Source organism: Calypte anna, chromosome 1 (assembly GCF_003957555.1).
Source record: "Calypte anna isolate BGI_N300 chromosome 1, bCalAnn1_v1.p, whole genome shotgun sequence".
Taxonomy (NCBI): Eukaryota; Metazoa; Chordata; class Aves; order Apodiformes; family Trochilidae; genus Calypte; species Calypte anna.
In genome coordinates, this window is record NC_044244.1 from 83430695 (window position 1) to 83453858 (window position 23164).

At 37.3% G+C, this 23164-nt stretch overlaps 1 protein-coding gene across 1 annotated transcript in view; it reads left to right on the forward strand.

The window, feature by feature from the left end:
* The window catches only part of DCBLD2 (discoidin, CUB and LCCL domain containing 2), a 44117-nt gene that overhangs the window by 9793 nt on the left and 11160 nt on the right, over positions 1 to 23164 (forward strand). The window contains exons 2-9 of the mRNA XM_030465907.1: positions 6387 to 6614; positions 10788 to 10925; positions 12115 to 12166; positions 13218 to 13290; positions 16363 to 16496; positions 17187 to 17227; positions 19803 to 20018; positions 21521 to 21645. Of these exons, the coding sequence (XP_030321767.1) occupies positions 6387 to 6614; positions 10788 to 10925; positions 12115 to 12166; positions 13218 to 13290; positions 16363 to 16496; positions 17187 to 17227; positions 19803 to 20018; positions 21521 to 21645 (1007 nt within the window). The remainder of the gene's footprint in view (positions 1 to 6386; positions 6615 to 10787; positions 10926 to 12114; positions 12167 to 13217; positions 13291 to 16362; positions 16497 to 17186; positions 17228 to 19802; positions 20019 to 21520; positions 21646 to 23164) is intronic.

The window sequence follows — 23164 nt, forward strand, 5'->3', positions numbered from 1 at the left end:
CTGAAGCACAACAGTATTTTTATGAAAGTGTTGGTGCAGATTGCTAAGTAAATTATGTGTCTTGGGAAGTGGGCAAGCTGAACATGCCAGGCAAAAGACAAAATACAGCACAAGCTGTCACTATGATTCAGCATGGGCAGCAGATCAGGAGGACTTCTGTGTTATATATCATTGAATGCAGAGCTCACTTACAGTGTCCCCATGTAAATCACTTCACCATGGCTGGCTTGTCTTTGTAGGCTGCTTTTGCCCACTTACTATTCATGCAAGTCATAGCTCTCCCTTGGGATTTACTCACATCATTTCCATGAGATGGGTAAAGCAAAAAAGCTTTGCAGCAGTCCCATACCACTGATTTTTCTTTTTGTTGTTTTGAAGTACTCTGGTTGGGTAGTACATGATAGCTGAGGAAGCAAATGCTTACCTGCACTGAAGTTCTCATAATTGGAGATAATTTGTTTGAAAATGTTACCATTTTTTGGATGTTAAATTTAACAAGGCTAGGTGTTACTCTTGTGTAAGTTTCAGTGCTGAAAGCTAAGACTGCATTTCCAGAGATGGGGATTAAAAAGCTTTGCTTACAGATGAAAATAATAAAGTGCTAATTATCACTAGCCCAGCATGTGACTAGCATTGCAAATGAAAACAGTAAACTTATCTTGTAATGGCATCTTACATCTTGTACTCTTGGTATAAGAGCAAGAATTAGCCTCGGTCCCCCCACCCTATGAGCAAGCTCCCAACATTTTGAAAGGCAAAATGCTCGTTCTGCTTTACCTTTTGTCCTCTTCCTATCTTTGTCAACCCTAAAGCCATAATTTCGTTACACCTTTAAGGGTGCCCCACAGCAAGTAAATCAATCCAAGCTGAGACAACCCAAATCCCACCTGCCCTCCTTTCCTTGCCTACCCCCTGGCAGTTGTAGGATGAGCTGCCCCAGAGAGGTGAGTTGGTTGAAATTTAACACGGTGCTGTGAAAATGGCTTGGGGCACTGATTCATCTTCAGTCCCCAAAACCAATGTGCCACTCCTGTGTGACAGCTCTCCCCACGGGAGTCATGGTTTGCATTTCTGGTTGGGATTCAGGGTTGTTTAAAATGCACACAGGCTGGCAGTGCTGGTGAAAGAAGCAGCTGCTGGTGTTTCCCTTCCTCACACTGTTCCATCCCTCTGTCAGAAAAGGCATTGCTACATGTGCACATTAAAATAACTCTAGGTTAAAGTGAACAGTTATTTTTACCTCGAGTCCCTGGTCTGGTTTGCCATGTGGCTGGAGAAGTGTTTGCCTCCAGTACCAGGAAGGGTTTCAGAAAAAGTGGCCAAAAGTGAGAGGCAGACAAGGCTTGCTTTTGTCTGTGGCTGCACTAATTTAAAGTGCCTTCGAGTGTTTATTGAGCTATAGCCTCACTTGTGGAAGTGTCGGGTAATTTATGTAGTGAAACATCTGTAATGGGCTGAAATGCTCAAACCTGTGTGTTACTGAGGCAAATAAATGGCATAACGATTAAGCTGAACTGTTTCCATGTTGGCTTGCTAAGACAATTATTCTGACAGAGGAACAGATTCTTTCCTGAAGAACATAGTTCTGTGGATTTTAATGGAAATAGAAATTAATTTGAAGGACACAAATAGAGGCATTAGAAAATACCTGAAAAAGTGATTTAGAATTTGATGTCTGATACTAATTTCTCAGTGTTTCTTATTCTTGGAACTGTTTTATGAAACTGTTTATTGTGTAAACCTTTTTAAGGAAAAAGCAGATGCAGTGTTTTTTGGTATCACACTGATAAAGGGCAGGGTAATACAGATAACAGGAGCCACATGGAAGAGAAGAAATTATAGTGCATTGAATCAGAGAGAGTTGTTTATTTGGAGTTAAAATGAATGCTTTAATGAAGTTAAAATATCTTTTCTCTTATCTAACTTGTAATAGATTAGGTTCTATCTTTGCTTATTTAAGAAAGACATAGTTGCATCCTGTATGTAGTCACAAACTTACCAAAAATCGTAGCCTAAATATGTAAAATCTTCTCAGGAGATACAATGGTTAAATTGTGTACAAAATGCAGTGCTGTCTGTTAAAATTTAGATCAATGTTTTGATGTGCATCAGTTATATATACTATAATATTAAACTACCTGATGTCTTTATCACTCTCTTCTCAGAGTAATGAATAAGAAAGCATTCTCTAGGTTTAGAGATTAACTTTTAACATGTTTTGCTAGTGAGAACAAGATTAGCAGTGAATCTTGGGGAAAAAGTTCTGATTAATTCAGACTTCAACAACTGTAAAGAATAATTAATCTTTTTCTGGTTATTAATAGATTACTTAACACTTACTCCTGGATTATCGGTATCCTCTCATTTTATTAAATTTCACATTTTCTTACCCAGTGTGTTTTGGTATGTTTGTGTTGGTTCAGGTTCTGTATTTTGTTGATGTAAAGAACCTGGGTATGAGAAACCATTTCAAATCATCTGCAGGATTGCATCAGACATCAATGTGCCACAGCCCGGGGGTTGTATGTAATCCCTCAGGGTAATTCAGCCAGACTTCATTCCAAGGTGCTGCTGTCAGGAGAAATGAATGGCTCTCCTGACAGCAGCACTCTGCTTTCCTCTGCCGGCTTCCTAAGAGGCCCCAGGTTTCCCTAATACACATTTTGGTGAAGAGCCAAGCTTATTCTTGTTTGCTGTGAACGTGGTCCTCAAGACACACGGAATTCAGTGAGCATCCCCAGGCCTTCCAGTAAATGTCGTGTGTAATGTGTAGGTGCAAGCGGTGTGGTGCTTCTGTGAAGAGCTTGAGCTCTTCTGCAAGGGCAGGAGGGCTGCTGTAGAGCAGAGAGGGATGAAAGAAAGCAAGAGACTCGTTCAGCTGTGTACTGACAACAGGAGTTGTTAGCCCATTCAGCAATAATCGATTTAGGAATTAACAGCTGCCTCTTCTGTCTGTTTTCAGATATTCCACTGTCATGCATGCAGATTAACAGAGTCAAGATTCAGTGGAGGTTAATGAATGGCTCTCAAATGAATGAAGTAACTAATTCTCCTGTAGATGTAGTGCTGTAGTGAAAAGATTTGTGCTTTCTCTTTTTCTTGTGTAACTTGCTGACTACTGGAGATTTCTCCCATCATACAGGGTATATATATTTGTCTCTGGGGTTGATCAGTGGTCTTTGTGCCACTTTGGCAGAAGTGGCAGATGATGATGTAGACACAGTTCGGCACAGCTTTTTTCCTTTCTAATATGCTTTGACAGCAGGTTCTTTAATATTTATTGAGAAGAGGAATATTTTTCCTCATGTGTTTTCAAGGCCTGCACCACAGAGAGATTTGAGACTTGCATATCCTTTAAATTGTGTGAGATAGATCAGTTTTTTCTACCTATCTACTGTAACCAAGACCCAAATATTCCAAGCTGCAAGTGGAAATCTGACATGTCTTAGTGATGTCTTTAAAGAAAATCTTAATGTCTTTTTAAAACTTGCAATATTTTATTTGCATTTTATCTCCTAAATGTGTAAAAGTTTTTTCAGATTTCTTTTGCTTTTCTTATCAGAAAGGTGTGCCCTGATCATCATCCAAACACAGTGCCAGTCTTGTTTCATGCTTGAAAAAGTTGGACATCAAATTAGGAAAGAGGATGGTTTAAATGAATACTAGGCATAATCTTTTTCTACTTGTAACTGGAAAAATTTATGGTTTAAGTACAGTTTGGGTCAAAGAAGAGAGACCCAGGCTCTCCTTTGACTTCCAGCAACATAGGCTTAAGGTGCAAAAATGTGGGGACAAATCAAATGTTTGTAATCAAGTGCATTATTGGTATTCCTGATTATAAAAAATAGCATTTTTGTGGTTACTGCATTGCAACAACAGGCCCATCAAAATTAGAAATAGTTATCTACCAAGTATTTTAGAATGTGCAAGCATTTTTATTTTCCTTAAAAGGCACCTAGAACAGTTTATCTGCCCATACAGGTGAAAGTTGCTATGATTTTGTGTCCAAAAGGCCACTGTATTAGTGTATCTGTCTAATATTTTCAGTCTTTAAACAAGTAAGCAGTTACCCTTGTCACAGGGTAGGAAAAGCACAGACCTGATTAATTGGCCTTTTTTTTTTTTTTTTATTTAGCACATTACCTAAAACTGATTGCTAGCTATGCTGAAATTAATTTTATATGTTTGTGGTATGGAGGGTTTTGAAATACTGGCCATATCACCATGTATAGAGACTTAGTATATATTTGTTGTTTTTATTGTTAATAAGTTCCTTGTATTTTGTAATGTGTTTGAATACTTGCTTGCAAAAAGCCAGATTACTACCAAAGGAATCTTATTTTTCTTGACTGTTAAGTGATTTGTACTAGTAAGGAATCTGACATTTAAATGTTTACTAACTAATAAACCAAGGCCATGCAGGTTTTGAATGATAAATCTTTCACTTGTTTCTTAGGTTTATAACAAGCTTTTGGAAAGAAACCAGGATTAAAATTACACGCAAAACATCCTGTTTTAGTTACCTCTTTGTAACACTGGGCAATTGTGTTTCATGTATTAGAACAACAGTAATTTGGGGAAGTAATTTATCAGCTGTGACCCAAATGGAAATAATATTTGTCATAGGATGGAATAAACTGTTTCAAAGCAAATTGCTGAAGTTGGATGAAGAAAACCGTGGTTAAACAAGAACTTTACAAATAGAACTTTTTATTTTATTGAAACAGATATTGCAGTTACCTTTTCCAAAAGAAGATGCATAATTTTGATTCAAGACTGTAAGCAAGAAAAAAAGCTGCAGTTTGCATATGCCTGTGGTTCTGTATATACCAGCAGTACTTCAGCTTTTAGAACATAACAGCTGTCTTTCAGTGTGCTTGGACTGTAGAGAGTAGATTTTGTTACTATAAATTAGGTGCTTTTGCAAGAAAACAGGTTAATCACACCTTGTTAAGTACCACAGTTTAATTTTCATATGTCTCTTAAGTGCATTGGACTTACCCTTCAGCCTTATGTGAAATTTAGTTGTAATTCCTCTAGTAAACATAAGAGGAAACCCACTCCATGTGGTCCATGGCCTTCCTGTATTGAGTGCTCCAGAGCTCAATGCAGTGCTCCAGGTGAGGTCTTACCTGAGCAGAGCAAAATGGGAAGACCTCTTTTTGATCTTCTGGCCATGCTTCTTTTGATGCATCTCAGGATGTGGTTTGCCTTCTGGGCTGCAAGTGTACACTCTTGGCTCATATCCATCTTTTCATCCACCAGCAATCCTCAGTCCTTTTCTGCAGGGCTGTTTTTTAACACCCCATCCCTCCGCAGATAGTGGAGGGTGCAGGATGCTGCATGTGGTCTTAACTTCCTGAAGTTCACCTGGGCACACCTACCTGGTTTGCCCAGGTCTTTCTGGATGATATCTTCTCCCTCTGGCTTATCAACAGCACCACTCAGCTTGGTGTCATCTGCAAACGTGCTGATGGTGCACTTGATCCTGCTGTCTGTGCTGTTGATAAAAATATTAAACAGGACAGGTCCCAGCAGGGAATCCTGAGGGATACCACTTATCACTGGTCTCCATCTGAACTTCAAGCCTTACATTACATATTAGTGCATAATATGATACACTTTCAGACTGACACTTTTAGCTGTCAAAACAGAAACCTGTCAAGAAAAATTATGTTGATAATGTGAATATCAAGAGTGTGAAATCTTGACATACTTTTAAAATCTGTCGTAATCCCTTGGTAGGAACTTTATATGTATGTATGAATTTTTAAGGTTAAGATGGACCTACAGGTAGAAAATGTTTTTGAATTGGTTTTGAAGACATTTGATGCTTAGTTGTTTTCATTAGAGTATTTGCTGTCCATTGTCTTTCCACTCCTGTTCTTTCTCATCATGTTGTGAATACTGTAATAATGGTAAAACTGATGGGCTCTTTTTTTATTGGTGTGTTTTTCCCTTCCTTTTCAGAATGTTTTCTTCTGTACCTAGGTCTTGAGGGACACTGGGATAGCAGTGACACTTTCTGTACTGTCTGCATTTGTTTTAGTCATTATGGATGAATTCTAATCTCACGGAAGAAGTTGTAGCAGCTCTCTGGTCACCTATAATGAGAAGTTAAACATTATGCAACATTAGTTGCATGGTGTTTGCTCACAAGTTCTGTTTTATCTGCATGCAGCTTACCCTTGAATTTTCATGCAACATGATTAATAGTTTAATAGTTAAATCCCAACAGATAGTAGTTAAAAAACCAACAGAACTTTAAATTGTTGGGTTAAAACCCCAACAGAACTCATACAAACGCTAAGAACCAAGGTGACTAAAACACTGGTGAAGCTTTGAATATGAGTGCATTTATCTGATTTATTTTTGTTCTTTTCTAGGTGATGCATGTGGACACACTGTTCTGGGTCCTGAAAGTGGAACTCTTGCTTCGATAAACTACCCACAGACCTCTCCAAACAGCACAGTCTGTGAATGGGAAATTCGTGTAAAGCCTGGGCAGCGAGTTCAACTCAAATTTGGTGATTTTGATATTGATGACTCAGATTCCTGCCATTCCAGTTACTTAAGAGTTCACAATGGGATTGGCCCCACCAGGACAGAGATAGGTAGGAGGTTTTATTATTGGTATTTGAAAGCCATTGTCTTACTTAGAGCTTGGAAGATACTGTTGATAATTTTGTTACCTTTAAAATTTCTCCCTTTTTACCCTCTCTGTGCATAGAGTAACTACAGTACAGTAAAGCATTAGTAAGGTTGTTTGTTTGTTTGTTTTTTTATAGTCCTATAACACCGTTATTGTTCAGTTGGATATTGGGCAGGGTAAGAGCTTGCCTGTATAAATCATTCACTGCTTTGTACAGTTTGGATTTTGAGTCTTCTAAGAAGTGATGAAAAGAAGTGTTTATTATTTACAGGAATATCAAATAAGGTAAAGAAAGGAATTCTAGTAGTTCTGTAATCAGTGTTTTTCCTGAGCTTTGTATCAAAGGAACCCTGCAAAACTTTGAGGAGTGCTGTCTATACCTCACCACAGTGAAAAAACAGCCCTCAGGGACCAGTTTTAGTAAATTAATTACTGATACAGTACTGCTAGAAAGCACAGCTAAGGGAAGTTTCTACTGTATGCTGTACAGGAGTGGAGGACAAGGTGCATCTGGAACTGTATAAAAACTGTATAAAAGCAGTAAAGAAAATGGTAGTTGGATTGTTGCTTTCTCTGGTGGCATGCTCAGTTTAAGTATGCTTACCACTGAGGCTCAGCAAATGACCTCTGTGTTTGGAATACCGTTGTATTCTTACAGTAATTATTAAGTTCTTGCATTTTGTTGACTATTATTAAAGCATACATAAATGTCTGCCTTCACACAATTCCTAGATTCTAAAGATGTACTGAAAAAGTGATGGATAACGGGAACATCCTACCTTTTGTGCATGCATACAACAATTAGATAGTTAATGTAATACAAATCCTGTAATAATCTTTGGTTCTTCATATTCTCAAAGGAAACTCCATTGTAGTGTTGTTTAGGTTTTTTTCTCAGACATATCCCAGGAGCTAGCAAAGTTCTTGTAAGTAGTGGGAATTTCAAAGCTATGAGGATCTGAATTGAAAAAAAAATGGAAAAGAAAGGAAAAAGAAATATATATATGTCTTACCTGAAATGCCTTTATTTTTATATGAAATAACTCTGATTTGAGCTGTTTATATCAATGGTGTTAATAGATGCTAGGCTTCAGTAGTTGTGTTGTTCAAATATTCCCTCTTTTCTGGTAATACCCATAGTATAAATTTTATCTTGTTTAAGAGGACAAATCAAATTTCATTACTATAAGGCAGAGTTGAGGTTTTTTGTTTTTGTTTTTTTGTTTCCCCAAATATCGGTGTGATGCAATCTATATCTAGGTACGTGTAGGATTTTCAGACCCTTGTGGTTACTTCGCATAAAACTCAAAGTTGTCATTCTTTCTGCACTAGAATTTGTTGTTATTATGCAGATTAATTTTATTTTCTTTCTAAAAGCTTTAATGTAGAGGGAGAGAGAGAGAAAAAAGATTCAGTTCGCCAAGGTTGTTTTTATGCTTTTCAAATGCTGATCCTGCTAAATTGATTCTTTTTATAAAAAGGCTAGTGGAATGTTAACTCTGTTAACCTTCTTTTCCATCTCTTACCTAGTTAAGTGTGTGTGAAAATAAGTGTGCTTGGAGCTGTTGAGCCAGGCATGGGCTAAAATAGGAAGCGTTGAAGTCCTTAAATGGCAAGGAACGTCCAGTTCTCGAAAGTCTATTACTCACTTTTACAAGTGACTTAATGGGCTTGAGTAAATTTTCTACTTCATTTGTTTCTCTTGACTTTTAGCTGTCCCCAGCTGGTATAGTAGCACAGTATGTTGAGCAAATGTGTCTTGTTCTGCTCTTAATAAATTAAATCACAGAACCACCAGTGACATTAAGAGTGGCAGATACAGGTTACGCACGTTCTTGAATGTTCACATTTGAAGCAGTGGATGCTGGAGGAATTAAACAGTGACCTGAATTTGTTTGGGAGAAATCTGGATTTTTCATAAATTTTTCTATTCAAGACTTCTAGCTTGGTCTAAATTAAAATACTTGTATTACATAAAAATCTGCAAGTCAATGAAACCTACCCAAAATGACTAAAAAATTGGTTAATTAGATAAAAAAAATTATTAGCGGGTTAGTTCATTGGTAAAGAGAGGTTTCTAATGAAGCTTTTCAGGACTAGTTCTCATGTCAAGCCTTTTGAATATTTATCAATAAATCAAAAGAAAATTTAAATTCCTGCCTTTAAGTTTGTCAGTCACTGTGTGTCAGATATACTTATTTAATAGATACAATATAAGCCCAGATCTGCAGGAGTAGGGAAGGTAAGGTACCATGAGAATTCCCTCACTCGGGGTCCTTCAGTGCTTAAGTACAGACAAAATAGTAATGTTACATCTTTGCATATGCCATTGACAGTCATGTCATGCCTGTTTCTGGTTCCAGTTTTTTACAAAGGTTGCTAAAAATCTAGCAAGAGTCCAGGGAAGAGTTAGAAAAATGCTATATAGTTTCAAAAGTGCATCTTGCCATGAGTAATCATTAAGCCTGCTGTTTGTAGGCAGTATCTCCATGGTGCAAGCAGCTCTAGATAGTTTATCCAAGCTAGATTTAAATGTCTTGCCCTGTGCATTTAATCAGAGAAATGGATAAATGGTTTCTTGAGGACAGTCTGACCTGCCCTGTGAGGAGGTGTGTCCTGATCAATCATGTAACAAGATCCCAGTAGCTGAAAACAAAACTTAAAAGAGGGACTGGAAAGTAGTAGTTGGAAAAATGATGCAGTTCATCATAATGAATGTAATCAGTAATTGAAACATCACTTAAGAGCAAGAAAAAAAAAATAGGGTCAGTGTGGGGCCTCAGTGAAAGCAAGCTTATTTCTTTGTAAGTCTTGCTGATAACCAACTGAAGTAGCAATTTGAGGTACCGTTATATTTGTATGGTATTTTAAGTTTAATTGAAGTATTGTAAAATATATTTTCTCGCTTTAATTAGAAAATACCCTTACTGTCTTAAAGAAATACCTGAATAAGCAACATTTAGAAAGCTGTGAATGATGATAGGAATTTATAATTTGATTTTGTTTATTTTATTAGCATTTGAGAGTGCAGTTCACTTTCTAAAGGAATTTGCCATACGTAATACAATTGTGTTATATTTGTTTTGTATTTATCTGTTAAGACGCATTCCTGCAGGGCAGTGTTACTCCACTCCCTCTATTTTAGTTTTGTAATTTCTCTTTAGCTGAGAAGCAAGTCTTGATTCTTTTTTTGCTGTTTTGCAATATGATAACATTCTTAGTATCAAGAAAGCAAATAAATGAATAGTAAATGAAAATGTGTGTGGTGTCATTTGCTGCTGGTGACTGTCTACTTTGCTTATGCACTGCTGTTTAAATGGTTTACAATATCCAGTGATCAAGGGGGCTGTACAACAGATGGTATTTGTTTTTTCTTAACAGGTTAATAAACTGATCAGTATTTTATTTAAGTTTCTAGTTAGTAGGACTGGTGAATTCCATTTTGCCTTGAGTCTGTTCTTCCAGATAATGTCATTTGGTAGTAATTCTAAGAGTTCCTAGGGCAAATATTGTCAATACTTGCAGACTTAAGCATCTCAGATTAAAATGTATTGGGTTTGGTCACCTTAGATGGCAAGAGAAGTATCCAGATGCAGAACCTTTGTTAGTTTTTATAGGTGGAGCAATAGAGAACCAACACTTGCTTGTATATTAATGCTGATTCATGTGAATCATGCCTGATATTGTCCAAAATTAAGAAAAGTAGTTGATAGAAAACATGAAACAGTTAAGGGAGAAGTGTCCCAACAGTACTCTTTTCTGCTTCTGTAGGTGATTTTTGTTGCCCTAACTTGATCCTTTCCTTAACAGGTATTTCATGGTCTGTGGAGAACTGACTGAGGGTTATGCATGGCTAGAGATGGATGGGATGAAGTCTCATATGTTAAGTGTTAAAGTCACAAGTTTTAAGGGTATGAGAGGCTTTCCCTCGTTGACAGTGGCAAAATAAATGAGAGACACATACTCTGCCATTTGCTTTAAATGAGCTCTGATTACATTATTTGCTGTCATGCACTTTTATTTGGTTTCTAATATATACCAGAAGTAATCTGACTTTACACTGCAAATGAAAAAAAGGTGCTTAATTAAGTATTTTGCATTTGGTCCATATCTCTTCTCCCCCTTTTCTCTGCAGGAAAATACTGTGGATTTGACTTTCAGATGGATGGTTTAATAATTTCAAAAGGTAATGAAGTTACAGTGCAGTTCATGAGTGGAACACACACTTCTGGACGTGGATTTCTTGCAGCTTATTCAACTACTGACAAATCAGGTATTTATAATTATTGGGCAATTTCTCGTTGCTGGTAAATTAGAACTGCCTAGTAAAAACATAGAACTAATTTATTTATTCCTGAGTTCTTACAAATTAACTTCTAAAAAGGAAGACTTTCAATACGATCTTTCTGATACGTCTGTGTAGGAAATTGGACTATTTGGTTGCTATTTAAGTTAAAGTAATTTAAAAGAAATTATAGCAAAGCTTGTCCTGAATAGCAAGGCAAGAGACACAGCTGTTACAAATAAAAGAGCTGCTTTGGATAAGGGATGAAATGCATTTTTTTCAGGTAGCAATCAAAGTGGCAGATAAGTAACAAAATTCTTATTGACCTGCATATATTTTATACTGACTAACCTCATAGAAAAATTTATTCCAGTAATACCCCATACTCCCTCAAATCTTCAATTACATAATTTCCTGACTTTTTTTTTTTTACTTCCTTTTTTTTTTCATATTTTTGGTTATTGTAACCTCTGAAGGAGGCTGCTGTATTTATTTTGTGTCTCCTTACACTTGTTGTGATGCTGACATACATCGTCCTCAACAAAATGAAAGATTGCTGGCAACTGCATCACGAGGCTAGAGGATTGAGAAGACCCTTTCTAAAATAATTCTAAAAGAGCAGATAAAGAGTTCTATTTTTCAATTTTAATGTTATGGGTTTTCTGGTGCTCTTCTCTCTGTATTTTGGACTATACATGGTGATACGTAGCACACTGAGCACAAAATTTGATGTATCAGTTATGGATGCCACTAACATGGCACTCTGTTCCCTTTGCTTCCTGGTTTCAGTACAGTATTACTCCTAAATGAAAACACAGGCCTGTTTAATTAGTTGATTAATTTGTGAAAATAATGTATTTGTCTGAATTTTGTCAGGTTATCTGGTGTACAACTATAAATTAAAATTTATCTGCACAAAAAATGAATGTAGTGTTTTTGTCTATGTTACATTCTCAATAGATTTCCCACTAGTTAGAAAAATCATCAAGGTTCTACTGTAATACTAAATCTGTTGCAAGAAAACGTACCAGGAGCCTGGGTTTTTTTGTTTTTTTTTTCATTCTCAGACCTTTTGTCAAGCCACAGAAGCTGAAATGTGTATTTTTGTGCACTTTGGAAAGCATACTCAAACTTGTTGTCTTTATCATCCTCTTGATCTAACACTTTTTCTTTCCAGACCTAATTACCTGTTTAGAAAATGCAAGTCACTTTTCTGAACCAGAATTCAAGTAAGACTGATTTTACTTGTTTCCCTCCAGTCTGTTCAATGAAATAATTGTAATGTTTTTACTTGATTCTGTTACTTGTACCTGATGCAGTTTGAAAATTGGCTGTCCAGAGAACTTAAAAGCAAACTAATTAGAGATAAAGCTAAATAATTTTGACATTTGCACTCTTCTTTCTACTACTTTCTTCCTCTATCATTTTTACTATTTACAAGCAGTATACAGTAGAACCTCATTGATTTGCACTAGATTTCAAAGTGTAACACTTGCTTTCTCGCCCATTTTCCCAAATTCCAAAATAGGGCTCTAATTATAGGTTCTAGCCTTGTTCAACATGTGTTGAAGTCTCTGAATCACAGCAGTTTTGTGGTACCTGCAAAGTTGCTTCAACTTGTGTTGAACTTCAGTGAAAATGTTAATAGTTTATTCCAGTTCACTGATAAAACTCTAACTTAATAGTTGTAATAGATTTAATACAGTTTTTTATGTGCAGTATGAAATGGCACTAAAACATGGAGATGGGCTTGCATCGGTAGTGCAGGTGTCTTGCCTCTTGCTTTTCATGAGCTTGTGGTATTAACTGAAATTGTTGAGTTTTTTTATGATGAGAACATTGCCAGGAGCTATTATAAAATAACAGTGCTTTATAGATATATTATTTAATCAGCATTAAATAATAGATATGCAGGTGTAGTTTATAAAATGTAATTCTTTTATACTGGTATTGATACGACTTAAAGTTTACAGGATCCATGAAGTATTTATATTATAAAATGCTGGCTTTAGTAATTTATTAGGAGACCTGGAACTGTAGTTTCAGCTGAGAATTTCCTTAAACTTTTTCAAATGTCTGTTCTCTTGTTGAGTATTTCTCTCCCTGAGTATTTTTTTTTCTATCTGATTTGTTATGCCTTCAATTAGGATATATCCTCTTGTAGTGATATATGAATGATAACATTGTACTGTAAATCAAAACCATAGCATGCCTATTTTATAGCATTTTAAGAGTGGTAGATGCACAGGTATTTTGACTTGATACTTTGTTCTCTTCCAGTAAGTATTGTCCAGCTGGATGTGTGATTCCTTTTGCTGATATTTCAGGCACTATTCCCCATGGATACAGAGATGTAAGTAAAAATACCGTGGGTTCACATGAATTTTGGTAAAACACACTCTGTATAGTTAAATGTCCAATTATAGTTGTACACGTTAGTTCTGCTACTTGGATTCTGGAATGCCTCCTAAAGTGAAGACCAGCACACTTATTATTTTGCACAGCTACCAAATGGATGATGCCTCAAATGTTGCCATCTGCAAGAAATGATCTAGCATAGTAGAGACTCAGACATTTTAGTAAGGCCTGCTGAAAAGGGTGATTAAAAAAAAATACTGGTTCATACTTCCTGTTTTGTTTTTATTGGCTTTTTCAGGTTGGGAAATTCAGCTTTATAAAGTGAGAACCAGTTCTTTTAATGGTGTCCACTTCTTTTTGACACTGCAGTACATCTTTAAAAAGCGTCTCAGTGGTTATCTTAATTTTTTTTATTACAGCATGAGAGATTAAATACTGTTTATGTTCAGCAGCTGTAAAAGTGCAAGACAGTGTTGATACTACAGAATTAAAAGGTCTATTAATTGGAAATTATTTAATAATGTACTGTTCACACTGAACACTACAAAAACGTGTACACTGGTTTTCTGATATGAACTTCTGTAACTTAATTAGCACACCTGCCACAAGACTGGAGGGTGTCAACTTTGTTTATTCTTATTGATTATAATTTTGCTAGCAATCTAATAGAAATTACATTAAGTCTCTTTGTCTTAAAATACACTTTTTAATTACTTCCAGCACAGAGAAAAGACAGTTTTAAAACATTTAAGTAAGCAAAGATTTTAATACTCAATATGAACCTGACGTGAGCCTCTCTGACTTGTGTTACTCAAATATGTATAAATCCTTGGCTACCTGCTTAAGTAGTTGCCTATATGTACAGATGTCACCACAGCATAACTGTATTCATTGTATGTTCTGGTCCACAGTGAGTCCTCAGTGAATAACTCAACAACTGTGAGGTAATTTTTGTAGCTTGTAGCAAGATCAAGTTGATTCTCTGCCTAGTGCATTTACAGCATTTGTAGTTCTGCTTGTTGGTTTTTTTTCTCCCAAAAATCTGGAAAATCTATTTTCTATCAAGAAAAAATGAAACTAAGGAAAATAAATGCCCTGTGACTTTGTTTTTTATATACTTTCTTGCTCTGAATAAAAAGGCAGAGAATTTCCCAGAAGTCAGGTGGTGTGGGAAGAAATCAAATCGTCCAGCAGTTGAGACAGAGCTTCAGGTAGTGAGTTCTCATGCATCTCTTTCAAATTATCATCTGCTGCCTTAGAAAATGCCCTACATTTTGATTCTTTTTGTGTAGCTGTAGTGTCCACAGTCCTTGAGAACTTAGAGGGCTCATTGCTGACATCTTCTGGTGAGCAGGACATCTATTGCGAAACCCCATCTCTTACTTCCAAGAGAAAAGTAGGAAAGGAAAGAGGAGCTTTGTGCATGTGAGACATAATTCCATTTCTTTAGAAAGCTGTTGGGATATTTGAGGGTGGGGAATAGGCTTAGAGATTTCATGTGTGAATATACTGAGGAGAGTTATGTTTAGAAAAGTTTGGGTGAGCAGGGGTTTCGCCAGTGAGCTTGAGCTGTAGGCTCATCCTGGCCTGCTGCACCATGCAGTTATTCCAGAAGAAGGAACAATGAAGGAAGTTGCTTTGTTTTTTAGGTACTGTGAGAAAGAAAATAATCCATTAAGCCTTCCTTCTCTGGAAGGAACCTGCTGATTCCTTCCTAATTGTGGTGAGGCTCTATAGCACCCAGTGGACTGGCTGGCAGAGCAGTGCAGCAAATGTGTTTAGTAGCATCAGCTAGCAGGGGATTTCATTTAGGAGAACAACTGTTAACAGTAAATACAAATCTGTTGCTTATCAACTTGGGCAAGTCCACACTGGGATTCTGCACTCATAAAAACCTAAAGTAGGGAGGGACTCAAGTGGTCTTTCACAGACAACTTGAGACTCACTTGATCTTCTCTAATTCAGGTTGACCCCAGTCTCACTGGATGTGAGCACGGGGCTGCAGAATTGCAGTGTCTGTGCATACCCCAGTGCTGCACATTGCAGAACACCTGTGCATAACTCCGTACATGCCTGTTGCACTGCACGTAGCCATTAGCCTTCCAGGAACCTTGGTGTACACCGTAGAAGGGTCTAAAGCCACTGGTGCTAAGGCTTTTTTTTGAACTGTGTGGTTTTGCTGTTCTGTTTGCTAGGCTGTTTCTTTGTCAAACCCCTCTGGGCTGGAAGGGTTTACTTTCCAGCTGGAGAAGACCTCCTGGGCAGGCTTGGGTCCACAAGACAGCAGCATCTTGCTCTGCTCACTCCATGCTGTGCCTGAAGGACTTTGTGTAGTGAGCAAGGCCTATGGCAGAGCTAGGCTGCAAGTCAGGGAATGGGAATATCACTGTGGAATCTGTGATTATATCTGGGCTGACAGGTATCCAGGGAGAGAGGGAAAGAACAGGATGTCCTGCAAAAACTGATCTCCATTGACCTGTACAACCTAGGTAACAGGGTTCCTTAAAATAAATTGTATTCCAGTGCTTCTCTGGGTTTATCTGGATCAGATTGCAGGATGGTAAAGCCATGTTTGACTCTAAGTTAAAATAAAAAATATAATTCATCGGCTAAAGTTACAGTCTGCAGTGTATCACTCTTTAATTGTGAGAAAAGGATTAAGCAGTGCTTTCAGTGTGCTTTCTATTAAAAGGTTTTCTATGTGTTTATGTATCCAAGTTCTGTTGTCTAACATAAGATTGATTGTAGGTTGAAAGTCTGGCTGTCTGACTTTTTCAGTCAGATTTACCTTGCTGTTTCAGGTTCTTGATTACAAGAGTTACATTCCAAGTACATCTGGGCAAAGATGCAGTGAAATGTAGGAGCTTCTTTTTGTGTTTTTATAAATTACATAATAAACCAAAACCGAAAAGTTTCTAAAACAAAAGAACAGTAATATAAGAACAGTTTCTTAGTGTGATAATAACAAGGACTATAAGTGGACAATGTAGCATTTACAATATATAGTGTTGTATTTAATGTATTTACAATGTAGTATTAATTTTTTCTTTTCCCCCCTCTCTTCAAGTCATCATCGCTTTGTATGGCTGGTGTTCATGCAGGTGTTGTGTCCAATACTCTTGGTGGCCAAATTAATGTTGTAATCAGCAAGGGCATTCCATACTATGAAGGATCCCTGGCTAACAATGTCACCTCAAAAGTGTAAGTGTACTTTTGATGTTCCCCTTACCTTTAGCACCTTAGTTCTTGGTTGTGTCTTACCATGGGATTAATTTCAGCTAGTGGAGCTGTGTGCTCCATGGACAAATTCTCTTCTGTAAGGTTCTTGCAGTGTGATGGTTCTACCAGATATTTTTTATTTTTAACCTCTAGATCATAAAGATTACTTTCCCAAATTCTGCAGTGATGTTTTATCTTCCAGAATCTTTGGTGTGACCGTAAATCCCTAATGGGCTGTGGTAAAAGAATAATTTAATGGCAACTTTTTAGTTGCAGAGAAAAGAGTGTGACTTGTTATTTTATCTCAGAAGTCCCAGGTATCAAAGCAATCAGAACAGATTGTGTCTTGTAATTATGAGATTGTGTCTTGTAATTATGATTAGCTGAATTTAAATGGGAAGCCTTTTAATGAAGTCTGTGTTATGCTGGGCAGCTGTTTGAAAGCCTTGAAATTAGATAGTATCTCTGGACTGGATTTCAGCTGCAAAAGTGTTTGTAATGAAAGCACTGCAACTGGATGACAGGGAATAATACTTTAATCATGAAGAGCTTGCTCAGGCATATGTGCATAGGTTTCAGTGGCAAGCAGTTAGACAAGAAAAATAAACTGAAGACAGTTTGTTTCAATTTTCCTCACTGAGTACCACAAAAACCATCTTTTGTTCTCTGCAGGGGACCATTATCTACAAGTCTCTTCACTTTCAAGACAAGTGGTAAGCATTATTATCACATGTATTACGTGCTGACACTTTCATACCAATTTTGTGAATAAAATAAAGTGTTGCAGATATTTTATTTCTTAATTTTTGTTCTAACTAGTGAGACATTTTTTTCTGCATTTCACAGTAATACATATTTTGAATAGTTTTATTAGCTGATTTTAAGAATTAATCATGACAATATTTATTTGATGTATAAAGTAAGCCTTGCTTATCTGCAGAAGGAGATTCTTTCAGCTAATGTTCATCTGTTACAGCTTGGTTACTTGACTCCTATACTTTAGATGCACTGCTAAAGCCCAGTTAGGCACTTCAGAATTGCTCTTTATTTATACCAAATGTGTATTCTAGATTTTTTTTCCAGGTTTACTCCTTAAACTTTCCATTTTGGCCTTTAAGAAAGCTAGCAGAAATCCCCAAATCATTCCTTAACTTTCTCCACTTTTCCTTTTTTTTCCCTCCCATTTCTTGCTACTGTATTCTTGTGATTAAATTACTTGTCTCTCTTGCTCTGGAAATTAATATCTTTGACCTTGCTCTGTGTGTAAATTGTGTTCCTTCTTGGCTGCTGTGTTTCATTTCATGAATGTGTACCAAGCTGCTGACTGGCAGAACAAGTCTTCCCTCTCTAAAAATCTTTACTGCTTTGCATGCTTTTACTTTCTAGAAGTTACTAATTTTTCAAATGAATTAACTATAGTTTTCTAAATGGAAGCTAGCTTTGCTTGCTTAGCTTTAAATGCCATCTTTGAATGGAATTTTGAACTGTTGTGGAGACAGATGCCTTTCCTTAGTCCATTTAACTTAGTAACAATATGAGTAACCTAACAAAAACATTATATCTGTTTTCCCTAAGGATAATGTTAAAAACAGAAAAAAAGGGGAACTCAAACACATACTCTTCAAAAGTAAAAAAATACTTTTTCTAATATATAAGTAAAAGTAATATGGAATGGGAATATAGAGGCAGGAATCTGATGGGCAGGAGTGTTTTGAGATGAAAATGTATACAAACAAGCAAAAATCAGAAAATATGGTCCATTGTATTCAAATAATTTATCAGCCAATTTTAAAAGAAAATTATCTCCCAGCAAAAGCTGGGAGAAGGAATTGTATGCTAGTGACTTTATGCATGGAGACCATTAAACACAGTGATTGAGGCAGGGCTTGTAGTGGTTTTTGGTCTTTCAAAAGGTGATCTGATAGTGTATTTAAAAGTAATTAAACGGCTTGGAAATATAAAGAGATAGGGCAAAATGCTGATGTAGACTAGCTAGATTTCAGTGACAGATGTGAGAAACTGTTGAAAAAGCTATAGACCAAATGAAGGTCTTGATTAAAATGTACGGAGTTGGGTTGCCTAGAAGTTAGATGAAGGAAAAAGAAGACTCTGTAGTCTGTTTAAATGAGGCTTATCTGACTGTAGTGAAGTAACTAGTGTGGATCTTCTGTAATTGTTGACTTAAAGTCATGAAACCAATAGAGGAGTGTGCTATTAATGCTAGAGGTATGGTCACTACAGATGGTGATAAAACTATTTGTACAGGAAGACCTGGCTGACTTTGAGACTTAATACAAATTAACTGAAGTATCAAAGAGCAAAAAGTGTAAGGTACTTCAGACTGGCAGTGTGTGAGATGGAAATGACAGACAGGGGAAAGGATTGGTTAGTGAAGTGCTGATGTAATTCTGTTCTGTAGCAGGTAGGCCCAGTAGAGAGAATGAACTATTGATGTAATTGCACTGGACACTGGCAAAGCCTTTTCTGGGATAGGATCATGCATGGGCTCTGCCATCTGTGCCTCCCTTGAGGGATGAGCACCCGACCTTGCTGCAGGGAGAAAGGGAGCTCACAAGAAAGGGAAAACCTGGGTGGGTTGTTTAGGCTGGCTGACTGACAGCAGAGATTGTGACTGATATTCCTGGGGAATACACCTGTGAGAGGGGAATGCTGTTGGCACTACAGAACAAGATTTTAGCAAATGGATACCAACTAGCCACTAGGAAATTTATCCAGGAATTTAGGAGATGTGTTTTAGCTATCAGCAGAATGTGACATGGAAAGAAACTTTTAGTGAGAATAGTAGCAAAAAACATAACTAATTTCAAGAATGTGTTTTAACTCGAGGCCAAGATTGCCATGGCTTCCTACATTCTTTGGTGTATTTTTGGATTGTGATAATGAGATGTCTTTAAAAAAAAAGAAGTAATATAGACACAAATAGGGGGTGATTAAGTAGTCTCTTTCCCATTCCTGCATCAACTGTACATACTATTAAACAATGACAGCTGCCCCAAAGCTTCTCTTCTAGTGCCCTGTGTGGGTGGTGATGCAGATAATACCCACATTACTCTTGAGCGGGCATAAATCGTCTAATACTCAAAACTACAGATTTTATTCCAGCACGACTTCTAGAAAGCAAAAGACTGTGTATTGTTGGTAGTGTTGCTATAGAATAAATCTAGGTGGCAGTTTCATATTTGCATGTAAAGTCCTAGACTCCTAGCAGGAAAAATAATTGTGGAACTTTAATTTTCATTTTGGATCCTCCCCTTTTCTGTTGCTCAGGTTGCTATGGGACACTGGGGATGGAATCTGGGGTAATCCCTGATTCCCACATCACAGCATCATCTATTCTTGAATGGTCTGACCAAACAGAACAGGTGAACATTTGGAAACCAGAAAATGCCAGGCTAAAAAGGGTTGGTCCCCCATGGGCTGCTTTTATCAGTGATGAACATCAGTGGTTGCAGATTGACTTGAATAAAGAAAAGAGAATAACAGGTAAGTGAGTCTGATGTGGCTTTTAAGAAGCATTCAAAAAGTTTGGTTACTGATAACCTTTTTTCCAGTGCTTGGTCTTAGATAAAGTCCAGGTGACATTTAAATAACAGTACAGCAAATTTGGTTCCAGGTGCTAGATGATATACTGAGGAGCCTGGAGTTAGAATTGGAGTTTTGTGGTGGCAAACACATCTTCCATCAGGTTTTATTCAAATGTCACCTGTGCTTTATTGGATCCCTGATGCTTCCCTTATCCTGCTGAGGTGCCAATCCATATCCAGTCAGCTCAGTCCACTGGTACCCCATGCAGGTGTGCTGACTCATCTTTCTAGGTTTTCCTGCTGTGAATCCAACAGACAGGAACAGTTGCAGTGCAGTGTGAGAGAAGCAGCAGATCAAGTAAACCCCTGGCAAAGTAAACCCCTTCACCTCCTTGTCTGAAGTGGAACTTGGGCTGAGAGTTGGGTGTGGTGGCTCCCTCAGCAGTCTGGTGCACTTCCTGCAGCACCTGGTGCAGACTGATGCAGCCGGTGTCTGGTTTAGGCTGTGCTCCTTTGCAGAGATGGTGATGGAGCGTCCCTCATGATTTTTAGTAGCTCTGTTTATTTAGAGAAACAGCTAGAGGTGCTGCTTCCCAGTCCCCTCTGGATGCTTTGCTTCATATTTTGGGAGCCAAGTGAGCTTATGATTACCTGTTCTGTTGATTGTGATGAGGCCCATGCTGACTTGTGAAACCCTGAGGCGTTTGTGTTTGGGGGTTAAGCTCAGAGGTAGCCTTAGGTAATTGAAGTGCAGCTTTTGTAACTTATGTGTTGACATCACTGGTTTTTGTTTTGATTTAATTGTTAAGAGATGATTTGCTGCTCTTAATGGGCATGTTTGCAATCTGACTGAAATAAAAAAATAAAGGCAGAGTGCCTCACAGAATCCTGGGCTTCGAGCCTATTGTGAACCATCCTCCTTTGATCAGTTTGGGTTTTTCTCTTTCTGAAATAGTCAGTTTCTGAGAGCTAAGCTGCATGCCCTACTATCAGCAGTGTGGCTTCCTGTCATTGAGCAATTCAGGTTTCCCAGCAGCCTTTTTATTACCTCCCTGGAGACGATTCAGATTTACATTACTCCTCTAATTCCTGTGCTAATCAGCTTTTACAAAACAGCTTCCTTAGTGAGGCGTGCTAGGAAGCTACATTTCTGTCAATGGTACTTTTAGGTACAAAAGCCTGGAAGAGCGGTGCTGTCTTGGCAGCTGGAGACAAGAGAGGCCCATGGTCAAATGAACAGGTTGTTCCTATCAAGAAATGGGGGAAAAGTGCTTAGCAAGGTTAAATTCTGGGAACTAGTTACATTTCAGTCACTGTAGAGGTTTCAGACTCTGGCACCTTGGATTAACATTTTGAACTATAACTAGACCAGTGGAAATTCCAGTGATGTAACTGGATTCAGAGGCTCATCCAGTAATTTTTCCAGACAAGCACCAGTCTAACTGCCTTTCATTTCCACAGGTATTATAACAACTGGATCAACCTTAGCAGAGTACTACTATTATGTCTCAGCCTACAGAATTTTATATAGTGATGATGCACAGAAATGGACAGTATACAGAGAACCTGGCATGGATAAAGATAAGGTAAAAATACCACATGCTTTCTAGGTATGTTCTATGGAGATTTTGCAATTGTAAATACAACTGAGCTTGGTACAGTGAAGAAACAATAGCTTTTTATTACACTGAAAACAGCACCTATGCAGAAGAAAATATGCAAATATATACAGATTTGAACAGTTCTGAAATTCAAAGATTATTTTCATTACCATTTGGGGATGGGAGTATTCTATACAAGCAATTTCTTTTGCCAGGGGTAGGCTGTCTGGTACTACATCCCCTTAAGAATAATCAGATTTCTTTTGGAATAGGTAGGATGCATGCTTCAAAATTATGGTTTACTTTCTTATCCTCTTGTGGCTACAGAATAAATGTTAGGGGTTGTGTAATTTTCCATCTTATATGATGTTTCTGTCAATCTTTTTCACAAAATACCGATAAGTTTCTTGCATAATAGAACAACCCTCACAGAGAGGAGTTTTCTTTAAAAAAATGCTATGGGATGTTCAGATTGCAAATGCTTTGCCACACAGGAAATTTACCTAATGTTAATGGCAAAATAATTGTATTTTTCTGATGTTTAAAGTTTTGCAGTATTTAATAGGCAGTAAAAATGAGAAGGTTAATGTCCCAGTGTTTCAGATTGGATTTTCTTAAACAAATGAGTGGATTCTCAGTATCTTGACTGGCACTAGAACACCTTCTTTGTCTTTAAATTTTTGAGTGTAATTTAGCTTGCTTCCTTAGGCAGGTGATATGACATACATGTAATAGGAATAAGCAACTCAGTAACTATGCAGAAGGTCTTCAGAATGGTAACTCTAGCTGCATTTGTTTTTCTTCTGTTTACTATAGGTTAAGAATGTTTTAAGGTAGGCTATAGCAACCTGTTGATGGTTGAGACATATTGTTAAATCAAGAGGTTTCTGAAAGCTGATCATAATCACAGTAGGAAACTTTGCTGAAAGAAGGAGTAGACTTTGCTGTCGGGTTTTGTCCATCTCCTTGAACCTGCATGTGAACTAACAGACTTGGTGTGAAGGATTCAAATCCTGCATCTCTTTCTGGTTCTTGAGTGCCCTCTTCTGGTCATAAAATACAGTATCCGCCAGCAGCCTAGATTCAGGCTTCCTGTTTAGTTTGATTATTTTGTTAGATAACCTTTGCAGCTTTTGCTTTTCAGTTTGAGCGTATTGTTTTTCTTGCAAATTCATGATGCGGCTTGCGTTTTGTTTTGTTTTGTTTTTTGTTTTGTTTTGTTTTTAGTACTTTGGGCATTGGCATGGCCCAGCACAAACAAGGAGTTTGGACTGGGTGCATACCCTCAGAGGGTCACCTCTGTATGTTGCTTCTCATTTTTATCTTTATCGAAGCAAATAATTCTCTGGTGAGATCTGTAGCTCAAGCCTGTGATCTGAAGAAAAAAAAAATTAAAAATTGCTTTAGATTACAGAAAAATTGGCTGTAAATTGGAACTTGGTTTTCTGTGTTCTTGCCATGTCTCATTAGATTGTGAATACTGGAACACACAACCTGTGCTTTG